The 12535-nt window shown below is 35.0% G+C and overlaps 1 protein-coding gene across 4 annotated transcripts in view; it reads right to left on the bottom strand.

The window, feature by feature from the left end:
• LOC6038676 (BAI1-associated protein 3) overlaps positions 1–12535 on the bottom strand; it is a 176842-nt gene that overhangs the window by 126370 nt on the left and 37937 nt on the right. For all 4 annotated transcript variants that reach the window (XM_038259949.1, XM_038259950.1, XM_038259951.1 and 1 more), the window contains exon 2: positions 8892–9635. In XM_038259949.1, the coding sequence (XP_038115877.1) occupies positions 8892–9213 (322 nt within the window). In that variant the 5' untranslated portion in view covers positions 9214–9635. The remainder of the gene's footprint in view (positions 1–8891; positions 9636–12535) is intronic.

The following is a 12535-nucleotide window of genomic DNA, read 5'->3' as shown; positions in this document are numbered from 1 at the left end:
TTTGGAATGGTTATTAATACTTTGACTGGGTGAATCAATTTTCCTTTCATGGTGTAAGCTGCTTGAAATTTGCTGTGAAACGCGACTTTAACATCTCCATCGTCGTTGAAGTTGATAAAACAGCAAAATTTTCATAAAGGAAATCTTACATGTGCCATCATTTGTTACATAACATGCTTCTCAGACATACATGCTTCTCAGACAGCTTTTGGTAGCAGCTCTTGTCAAACAGGAGATTATGATGTTAATTATTGTTGAATACAGATTTCAGGGTTGAAGCATCTTAATGATGTTGATGATGGCTAAACCTTAGCCTTCTTGAGAATTGTAAATCAGCATAGTTTTTCAATAATAAAGTAGGAGTCGCATGAAATTTTTTTTATTAGGATATTGAATTAAGGTAATCTTGAACATCAACTTAGTTTAAGAGCGAGTTTTTCACCGATGTGAAACAGGTCGTATCGAGGTGCTCCGATTTGGATGAAACTTTCAGGGTTTGTTTGTCTATACATGAGATGAACTCATGCCAAATATGAGCCCTCTACGACGAAGGGAAGTGGGGTAAAACGGGCATTGAAGTTTGAGGTCCAAAAAACATGAAAAATCTTAAAATTGCTCGCATTTCCGTAAAACTTCATCAATTCCAACTCTCTTAGATGCATTTGAAAGGTCTTTTGAAGCCCTTCAAAATGTGCTATAGACATCCAGGATTGGTTTGACTTTTTCTCATAGCTTTTGCAAATTACTGTTAAAAATGGATGTTTTTAAAACCTTAATATCTTTTTGCAGCAGCCTCCAACACCCATACTCCCATAGGTCAAAAGTTAGGGAATTTCATGGACTATAAGCCTACGGTATTAGCTTTTTGGCCAATCGCAGTTTTTCTCATAGTTTTACGATTTTTCTAGAACAAACATTTTATAACGTTTGTTTTTGCTCTGTATGCCAAGAAGACGGCACTTTTTGGTCTCAATTTTGTCATATTCGGAATCCTCAGAGAATTTTACATTAGATTGAGGTGTTGGAATTTTGTATTTGATTGGAAAAAATGCCATTTAGAATTAATTAAAATATTATTTAGAATTTTGTTGGATTAGGGGTAAAACAAGTTTTCGCCTACTTGATACAGCATTTGACGTATTGATCATAGGGTAAATAGGATCTATTTCTTTTTTCAAAAATGTTTTATTTATTTATTTTTTAAATCAAAATTACAACTCCAATACTTCTAACTTACGTGAAATTGTCCGAGGATTTCGAATATGACAAAATTGAGACCAAAAAGTGCCGTCTTCTTGGCCTACAGGGCAAAAACTAACGTTGTAAAATGTTTGTTCTAGAAAAATCGTAAAACTATGAGAAAAACTGCGATTGGCCAAAAAGTTAACACCGTAGGCTTGTAGTCCATGTAATTACCTATCTTTTGACCTATAGGAGTATGGGTGTTGGAGGCTGTTGCAAAAAGATATCAAGGTTTTAAAAAAATCCATTTTTAACAGTAATTTGCAAAAGCTATGAGAAAAAGTTAAACCAATCCTGGATGTCTATAGCACATTTTGAAGGGCTTCAAAAGACCATTCGAATGCATCTAAGAGAGTTGGAATTGATGAAGTTTTACGGAAATACGAGCAATTTTAAGATTTTTCATGTTTTTTGGACCTCAAACTTCAATGCCCGTTTTACCCCACTTCCCTTGGTCGTAGAGGGCTCATATTTGACATGAGTTCATATCATGCATAGACAAACAAACGCTGAAAGTTTCATCCAAATCGGAGCACCTCGATACGACCTCTAGAACAAACCGAGCAGAATCTACAAATACTGCCTCTTAATTACCATTTGAATTGAATTAAGTTCAATCAGACAAACTTCCACAAATGATCCAATTATCTGCAGCGAGCGGGTACAAATTTTCACCATTACCAGCAGGAGATACTTTCCCCCAAAAAGGAGCCCTCCCCGGGGACGCTCGGCAGGACATCATCGTACAACTAATTGCTCTCCAGCTGTGCGATCCGGGCGATAGTGAGTCCATAATTAATCCCTTTCTTTTCGGACGACTATCTTGGCCGCCTTAACTATCCTCTCCCCTTCTCCAAGACGCCACACTCTGCGCTGAAAGAAATGGTGAAAAAAAGTGCTGCATTTTCCACTGGAAATGATTAATTTGGCCCATGGGCTTTAATTACTGGCGGCAGTGTTGGCCGGTTGGCAACACTTCTCCCGCAAAATTTGCTACTTTTTTCAATTATTGTTAAGTCCCTTTTTGGAGCGGAAATTGGCTTAATTATCCCGAGTGCTTGGCAAATGTAGTTTCCATTTGTGCCACCCCAATTTAGCGAGAGTGGGCGCAAAAGGGACGTGCCGGATGTTGGAGAGGGTGAAACAGCGGTGCTGTACCGGAATTTATACTGGCGGAACCAAATGGAAAAACATACGCACAGTGGGTACCTTTTGCGATTTAATCCAATAAAAAAAATGGATTAAAAAGTTGATGCACGTGTCGGGAGCAGAGTTAGCATTTTTCCCGGTCCAACCGAAGCCCGGTGAGGAAATTGAATTTCGTTTCGTGGAAAATGGGAACAACACACGTACACACAGATGCTACAATGTAAATATATTCACTTTCACACACACTCATGGTGGACTACAACACCTGCTGCAGGATTGACCAACCAATCTGTGTAGAGGGAAAGTAAACTAGTTCCATCACACGTCACGTCACACGTTTTGCCAAGGAGGGAAGGTGAAAGTTCGTTTGACTGACAGGTGAAAAACAGAAAACTGCATTGCAACCACCAGCAGTGAGAACCACTTGGGAGGAAGATTGATGTGCAGTTGGTAGAGATTCTGATTTCTTTCTAGAGGTTTTCTGTGAAGAATCTGTGAACAGAAGGATGACTTGTGTCAATTTATTTTCGTAAATTATATTTTTATGACATTGGTTTTCAAAAAAAAAAAATATATATATAAATATTGAAATAACATGCCATAGTTTCAACATTTGCATGGATAAAGTGTTTCAAAATGCATTTTACACTAGTTCAGTTGTTTTGCAATCATTAGTTTTTAATAAAAATTAAGATTTGACGAATTAAAGATATTAGCAAAACAACTTTTTGCGATAATAAACATCGAAAATTTGAAAAAAAAATCAAGAATGTTTTAAATCAACCCAAAAACATGCTCAAAATGATTCTAAACACAGAAGAATGCATTTTAAATTGATTTCAGCTGATTGCACTTATACTTCCATTAAAATTTTGAAGTTTTTTTCATTTTTCATTTTTTGCCCCCTGATTTTTGGGCCAATTTTGAAGGGGGGGAGACAAAAACTTTAAATAACATTTGTACCTGCCTTAAGTTAAAAAAAAAAACATTTTTTTTTCAAAAAAACATTTTTCCTAAACCAGATTTTGCTACATCACACACTTTGGCTCAACAGATGTCTATTTTAGTCTCCTAAATTTTTGTAAAAATGATTCCAAAATTAGAAAAATATATGTTGGGGATCAAACTTTTAGTCATAAAACATAAAATACAAATGGGACATTATTCGGTGCACTTATTTTTTCGATAAAGTTCTAATTATAATCTACAACTTTACCGAAGACAACAAATCGTTCAGATAATTCCTTCAAGATAAAGAATTTCAATACATTACGTACACATTTTGTATGACCCCAATATAAAAATAGCGAAAAAATTAGCAAAATCGTAAAGAACTATTTTATATTAGAGTGGTGAACATGTTCTTCCGAAATATTTCTGCAATTGAATAAAATTATTTCAAAAAATTTCTTTTTAATATATTTCTTAAATTTTGATAAAACTTTTTGTGAACTATTTAACTAACTATTTAACTTTTAACTAAAAAAATCCATTTTGAAAAATCTTGAAACATTGATGTAAGCAATGATAAAGCTGGCTATGAAATTTAAAGCTACACAGAAAAAAAAAGTTGAATTTTGGAATGTTGAAAATTTGGTAGGTTGAATATTACCTCTTTATTTGTTTAATATTACATAAAAAATGTGTGAAAATGTGAACCTGATGAATATTCATCAAAAACTGATGAAAATTCATCATTTTCTGGGGTAAAATTTATCATTTATTTTGCCACAAAATCTGTCACCATTTCCTAATGAATATTACCATCATTTTTTTTTTCTGTGTATATATCATAACAATTTGTAAAATTTGAAAATAATAAAAAATAAAATTCAAAGGTGGGCTTGAAGATCAATTTTACAAAGGTTTTTATTGGAATTGAATGCGATAAAAAGCATTGTTGTTGAGATATCAAATAGCGTGTCTTTGACGTTGTAATCATAGAAACTTACTATTAATTTTATTTATACTCATTTCCTTCAACGGTAGTATCTATTAGTACACCCAAAGTTAAAGAACCAGGGGATAGTCCTCACGAAAAGAAACGTGAGAAAAGTGCTATTTTGCGAGAGTACAGTCCTCTCGCGTGTTCATTTGTTCATTGGAACAGTTCGTCCTATGAGTGGCTTACATGGACAAATGTCTGCCACTTAGTCACCGAACCATGGTGGCCCATACGGCAAAGGCACGGTTCAATATGCCGATGGTCTTTGGTTCGAGTCTCAGTACCGGTACTTTTTTTTGATAGATGAACTTTTTTGGAAAATAAACCCATGAGGAAAGTACTCACGGTAATTTCGAGATTTTTCCTCTCCGTCCGCACACAGTACCATTTTACTACCGAATCGTGCTCTTTATCCTCTCGTATGTCGATGCTCAGTTCTGGGTGTATCAATTATTAGTTAAATTTTCAAAGTTTTTGAGAAAATTCATAAGAATTTGCTTGATTTGTATGAACAAAATATTTTAACAGATGATCAAGCATAAAAAAGAGTGACATTTATTTGAAAATGTGACTGACTAAAATCATTTTAAATCTCTACTACTTCGGATCATCCAGATAAATGATGATTTTCAAAAATATCGATGACAATGCTTAAATAATCTTGAAGATGACAATTTGAGTGTTTTTGATTTATGGAAGCTTACTTTGTTTGCATGGAATCATGTATCACAGCTTGCATGTCTCAAATTGGCCCTACAAAGTGTCTGAAAAAGTTGTTCAAGCTTTGAGAAAATGAGTTTGAAGAATGATCAATAAAAAATAGTAATAAATTGAAGATAATATCGGAAAAAGTTCAAACAAAATCAGTCCCCGTTGTCAATCGGCGTTCTATTTTTCGTGACAATTTTAAACTGAATGAAAATGGCACGTTTTAATTTTCTCCCCTCGATTCGGCGACAGCCACGGCATCTTGCCCGGCTGACTACATATTTGCAATTTTAATTTAAATCCTTTCATCGATTTTTCCACCAGCACTGTCTCCTCTGTGGCAGATGAAAACGTGACAGAAACTGGGTGACAAAAGAAAAGCCTCCTCTTCTCCCCTCTTGGAATGAGCGGGTGACTGAGAATCACATCTTATTATTTTTAATTTTCTTTGGCAGATTTCATTCCATTTTGATAGAGACCGTCTGAATGACCGCCGTCGTCGTCTTCGATATTGGAAAAGTATTATCGAACTTTCTGTTTGTCATTCGTCGCGGCGCAAAAAGCAAGCAAAAAAAGGTGGGGTGAGAAAATCTCAGGAAGATGAAGAAAAGATGAAACGAGCTTTGATTGGGGAAGGTCCTCGACAGAAAAAAAATGAATGTAAAGAAGATAACGAAGAGTGTCAGGAAGTGCGGCATCTGTCATCATGACATCATTGATGATGCTGCAAACTGGTGATGGGATTGTTTTTACTGCCCATTTGGAAGGTGAATAGCGCCGCGGGCTGGATCGCGGTATATAGGCTGACCAATGAGTATTTTTCATTTAATCAGACAATTATCTACATTACAATTTACTACTCCAATGTCTTCGGAAATTTGATTATTTATTATGAATAGTTTTCACATTTTTTCGAATTTTCATTTTGGTCACTCTGATCCAAACCTGCCATTTACTTTGAACAGGGATTTTATCCCGATGGCATAAAATGGAAAAGCATGAGCGGCTCATTTTTCATGCTCGTCCGCTGCCGCTCAGCTTCAGTAGGCAATTTGGCCCCCAGGCGTAACCTGAGAGTTCCCTTTTGGCGAATCTAATTTATTTAGCCCCCGACGTTAAGTTTGGTTTTGGGACGCTGCCATCGTAAAGGTCTGCTTTCCAGACCCTCCAACAAGGAGATGAGGTGTTGTTTTGCTGCAGCGAGGATAATTTAATGGTATTAAATTTGAGCGAGTGAGAGTCGTTAAAATAAAACAAAAAATCACAAAATTGCGTTGAAACGTGGTGCTGTTGTTTTGTGAAGAGGGAAATAAAAAGAAAACCTGCTGCTGCTGAGAAATCCAGCGTATTCGACGTAGAGATTTAGAACGCATCCTTTGGGATCACTTGATGGAGCCCATAATACGAAACATAACCATAATTGAATGATCGACAGCAGCACCTTAGGGAAAATCTGGTTAGCGGTTTTTGTACTTTGTTCAGAAGATTTTGAGAGTGATTTGAGTTAAATTGAGTTTAAATTCGCAGAAAAATCGATTTTTTGTTACGAAATTTAACTATTTACTGCCTTATTCGTTTTGTTCAGGCTCAGGCAAATCTTCAAATCTTCAATCTTCAATCTTCAAATCTTCAAATCTTCAAATCTTCAAATCTTCAAATCTTCAAATCTTCAAATCTTCAAATCTTCAAATCTTCAAATCTTCAAATCTTCAAATCTTCAAATCTTCAAATCTTCAAATCTTCAAATCTTCAAATCTTCAAATCTTCAAATCTTCAAATCTTCAAATCTTCAAATCTTCAAATCTTCAAATCTTCAAATCTTCAAATCTTCAAATCTTCAAATCTTCAAATCTTCAAATCTTCAAATCTTCAAATCTTCAAATCTTCAAATCTTCAAATCTTCAAATCTTCAAATCTTCAAATCTTCAAATCTTCAAATCTTCAAATCTTCAAATCTTCAAATCTTCAAATCTTCAAATCTTCAAATCTTCAAATCTTCAAATCTTCAAATCTTCAAATCTTCAAATCTTCAAATCTTCAAATCTTCAAATTTTCAAATTCTTAAATATTTGATGAATTTTTAATTTAATATTTTTACTTAATAATAAGCCGGGAACCGTGGTGTAGGGGTAAGCGTGATTGCCTCTCACCCAGTCGGCCTGGGTTCGATCCCAGACGGTCCCGGTGGCATTTTTCGAGACGAGAATTGTCTGATCACGCCTTCCGTCGGACGGGAAGTAAATGTTGGCCCCGGACTAACCTAAAAAGGTTAGGTCGTTAGCTCAGTCCAGGTGGTAGGAGTCGTCTCCCTGTGTCCTGTCTCGGTGGAGTCGCTTGTAGGCAGTTGGACTAACAATCCAAAGGTCGTCAGTTCGAATCCCGGGGTGGATGGAAGCTAAGGTGTGAAAAGAGGTTTGCAATTGCCTCAACAATCAAGCCTTCGGACACCTAGTTTCGAGTAGGAATCTCGCAATCGAGAACGCCAAGGCAATGCTGTAGAGCGAATAATTTGATTTGATTTTTTAATAATAAACCCTTATAGTAGTGAAATAACAACTAATATGCCCTTCCCGGGAATTCTCGGGACAAAGTTGCTGGGAATTTTTAAAAACCTGAAATTTTTATTTGGTTTTGCCGAAATTGAAAAAAATACAAATTATGGTTTGGACATTTAGTTTCGGTTGTTAATAAAGTGGTACAGTTAAATGTTTGGTAATCGTAGGAATTATATTAAACTGAAATTATTATTTGGTTTGAAGCAGCACTAACTTAGCCTATGAGGTTTTTTTTTAATTTTTATTCTGCAAATTAAAAAAATGCCAAGCTCTTTTGATATTTGCTGTATAATTTTCAATGAAATTTTTTCAAAAGATATTATATATATATATTTTTTTGAAACAAAGGCTGTAGTCTCGATTTGCCCCAGTTTAACATAAATTTAGTTAATTTGAAAAATATTTGGTATACTTAACCCCAATTTCTAAATCAATTATAATTTTAACATTGACTTGATGTAATTTTTATTGTTTCCATTTCATTGTTTTTTTTAAATATTTTTTAAACATATTGAAAGACATTAAACAATTTTATTTTTAAGGTTTTCTAGTCATATACAAGATATGTATATACAAAGAGGAAAATCATTATTTAGGAAACCTAATCAAACTGAATCACATTTGATAATGAAAAGTGGTTGATTTAAAATCCAAAACACAGAACAAATTTCGTAAATTTTCAATTAAAGGGATCTGAAAACTGTTTAAATTTTAGTCTAGATTATCAACAGTTAATAACAATCAACTAATTTTATGATTTCAAGTTTTCATAATTTTCACAAATTTCACGCGTTCCGTGAAATTGTGAAAATTCCTCAAACCCAGTCAGGATGATAATGAGTACTGGTACAAACATTCTTGATTAGCTATCGCTCTACCATAATATTAGCTACAAATTGCAAAACAAGAGCAATGTTTTCATTTACCAGCCTCTTCACGCTGTCACGTACACGTGACACACCCACAAACCCCGTAATATCTCATCCTTCACCCATAACCTCCGCGTGCGATTCTCCAATGTTGAAAGGAGGTAATATCTCGCTTGAAGCATCCTCTTTTCCATCAACAACACTGGCTCTTGTAATCCCTCGTTTTCCTATTTCATCATGGCAAAAGCAGGAAAAACAGGAAGATTACAAGTGTATTCGTACACAAACACACACACAATTACCCCGTTGAACTCTATCATCAACTCTTGGAAAGGGGGGCTAGAATGAGCCATGTAGAGAAGACAAATAATCAACATTCCCAGTTTTCGTCCTGTTTTTCTTCGTTTCTCATCAACAACTCACCAAGTGTGGCACCCGAGGTCGCGCCTCCTCCGCCGGATCCCATTCCGTAGTTTCCCGGACTCCCGCCTCCGCCGCCACCACCCCCGCTCCCGATGGACCCTCCCGATCCGGGCGGGGGTGGTCCCATCAGGATGCCGCCAGTGTTGTTCATCTTGCTCGGGTCCATCATCATCAGCGGACTCGGGACCATGCCGGAGCCGGAGGCCGCCGGCGTGGTGGCCTCCGACGATTCCTGCCGGTGCAGCGAGAACCGACGCGGGTTCAACCCGAGCCCGGCCACGCCACTCGTCACGTACTGCTGGAGTGAACTGAAGAAGCTCATCTTGATGCTCTTTTTTCTTCTTCTTCTCTTCACCACCACACACTTGACTTGGCTTGTTCTAGGATGCTCGTGTTTCACCACAATCTAGAACAGCTACTAACACACTACTACTTCTACTGTATAACCTTAAGTTTTTTTTTTCTTGAAGCCCCTATGTTTTCTACGGTTGACTTCACTAAACTTTACAAAGATTTGCACTTCAACACACCGCTGCTGAAAAGCTCACCCCCGGAGCTTTCCATTCGGTTGATGAAAGCCACGCCGAACCAGCAAGTTCTGTAGTTGACGTCGCCTGTGGCATTCTGGAATCGGCGCTGAAAAGTTTTGCCCCCTCTCGCTGAACTGAATCAAACGTGACCACGTTCCAGCCAAGAGGTGCCTCAGAAGGACCCGTTGAGCACTTGTTTATTGGCATTCATGACCTGCAACGAGAGAGACCAAAGATGGGAAAGGATGATGAGAAAATGGGCGAGACTTAATTTAAAACTGTTGATGGCGGTGACCCGAGTGGGGGAATGTACTATGAAATTTATTTTAACTCAAAATTTGAGATGATATTGCTATTTATTTAAAAGCTGCATGATAAGGATATGCTTAGTCAAAATATTGGTTTGAATTGTTGACATTGCCATTGTCAAAGAAACTCAAATATATTCCAGGTATTTCGCCAATATCACCAAATTCAAAGCGATGGCCTATATTTTTATCATAAAAATATAGGCCATCGCTTTGAATTTGGTAATATTGGCGAAAAACCTGGAATATATTTGAGTTTCTTTGAAAAAAAAAAGATTTTTCTCAATATTTAGCTCAAAATAAATATTTGTATGCACTAAAATATTTTTCAAAGTACTACAAATTGATTCTAGAATATTTCTGAACATTTTCCATCGATAAAAAGTACAGGTCATCGCTTTGAATTTTGTGTAATTGGCGAAATACTTTGAATATATTTGAGTTTCTTTGAAAAAAATAGATTTTGCTCAATATTTAGCCCAAAATAAATATTTTTATGTACTAAAATATTTTTTTGCAATTCCGTCGTGAAACTACTTACTTTTCCTGTCATTCTTGAACGACGAAATAGCCTACTTTTCTGTACCAAAAATAACAGAATCGAATAGCAACACTTTTCAAAATAAATACTGAAAAGTTCTACTTTTAAGCACTGAAATGGGTGCTGAAAAGTTGAACTTGTCAGCACTTGTTCGAAAAGTAACACTTTTCAACATTTTTTTGATTTAAACGATGTATTGACAAAATACATGAAAATTCGACCTAAAATTTCACTCAATGGGTGTTTTTCGAAATTGCAAAAAAATTTGTATGGAACTCGTTGCAAAACTTGATTTTTTCAGCACTCGTCGTATTTATCCAACTCGGTGAACCTCGTTGGATAAATGTACGACTCGTGCTGAAAAAATCCTCTTTTTGCAACTTGTTGCATAAACTACTATTAAAGTACTACAAATTGATTCTAGAATATTTCTGAACATTCTCCATCGATAAAAAGTATAGGTCATCGCTTTGAATTTCGAGATTTTTGCCTTCCAAGCTAAAAACCAGCTTTTTCAATATTTTCAAAGTATGGTGATGGCGCGCTATAGTTTTTACTAAAACACGGCAATATATTTTGGTCAAAAATTATAACAATGTTCTGGACATATGTTGCCCACATCCCAACGAACATTTTGGTGCATAAAAAAGTATAGGTCATCGCGATAAATTTTGAAATACCCCAGAATTTTGAAAAACTATTTTACTAAAAAGCACCGATGGAGAAGAAAAACTCACTTTTTTTGAAAAATGAACCCGTAGTTAGAAAGCTGAGAAAATTCTCTAAATCGTGATGTGTTTGGATTTTTGAAAACGATAATATAACAAATATGAAAAATGATAAACCAAGCGCGCGCGAGTCACGAGACGGGGGCCTTAAACACCTTAACAACCCTCTTAGAAATTAAAAAAAAAACTTTCTTTTTTTCCTAATTTAATTTGGATTAAAGGAGGCCCTTTCTTTGAAACTATGACCCAGGTAGCAGTAATATGTAAAAGGACTGTTAAGAAAAAAGGCAAACAGTAAAAAATCCCACTTTTTAATTTCATTTTTATCACTTTAATTTGAACTCCCAATATTACCTAAATCCCAATATAAAAATTAAAAAATTTGTATGAGTTCTGCTTGAGTGGACCATAAAATGCATCTTTAGTGCCAGAGTTTTTTGTATGGGGCCAAATCTGGTACCAGATTTATAACTAAAATAGTAGCTTATGTCAAGTTAAATCAAGTTTTGCAGAGAGTTGCTTACAACATTTTTTTGCAATTCTGAATAACGCTTTTTGAATGGAATTTTATGTCAATTATCCATGTGTTAAGTAAATTCACCGTTCAAAACATAAAAATATTGCAAAGTGTTACCTTTCAATACTAGTGTTGAAAAGTTCAACTTTTCAGCACCCATTTCAGTGCTGAAAAGTTGAACTTTTCAGCACTGGTATTGAAAGGTATTAATTTTCCATTCTGTTATTGTTGGTAGGGAAAATTAGGCCGTTTCGTTTCTCCAGAAAGACAAGAGATGATAGTTTCACAGCGGAATTGCAAAAAAAATATTCAGAGATTCTAGTTATCTTATTTAATGTGATTTGCAGCCGACAATAATTGAAATAATTGTGAAATTTTCAGATATTTTGAGATTAAGGACCACAGATCAACCAAAGAAATTCATTTTTTTTTGCAATTTTTTTAACAAAAGTTTACTGAGATGATGTTTTGAGCATTTGTTTTGTTTTGAGCGAGGAACAAAAACTTAAAATAAAATTTGCATCAAACTTATACAAAAAAAACGCAAAAATAAATTTAAATTTTAATTTGCAAATGAAAAATTTATAAAAAACTAATCAATTATTTGTTTTTTTTTCAGAAAAGGTTTTTCAGGAGATTTTATTAATATGTTATATATATTTTATATTTGAAGAGATAAACAGACAGGAAAATTTCGAAATGTCATGCAATTTTCAATTGCTGTTTTTTCAGTAGCAATTCCTGTACGATTCGGCAAATTTTTTTATTTTTGTTACTCTTTTATAATTAAGGAGGGGGCCAAAAATTCAAGTATTATCCCTTATTTTCAACAAAAAATAAAGCAAAATGTTTTACAAAAAGATTTATTCATCAAGTTAAGCTTAATTCACAAATTTGGCAAACATCAATAAATATGTAAAAATATATTTGTATTCAGTTTTACGTCTTTTTCCGATTTGTGGTCTAAAAATTCAAAATTTGTGATAAGATTTAAAAGTCTTAATTTGGTCTTATTTGATT

This window comes from Culex quinquefasciatus, chromosome 3 (genome assembly GCF_015732765.1).
Source record: "Culex quinquefasciatus strain JHB chromosome 3, VPISU_Cqui_1.0_pri_paternal, whole genome shotgun sequence".
In the NCBI taxonomy this organism is placed as follows: Eukaryota; Metazoa; Arthropoda; class Insecta; order Diptera; family Culicidae; genus Culex; species Culex quinquefasciatus.
This window is presented reverse-complemented; position numbering and strand designations above follow the sequence as displayed.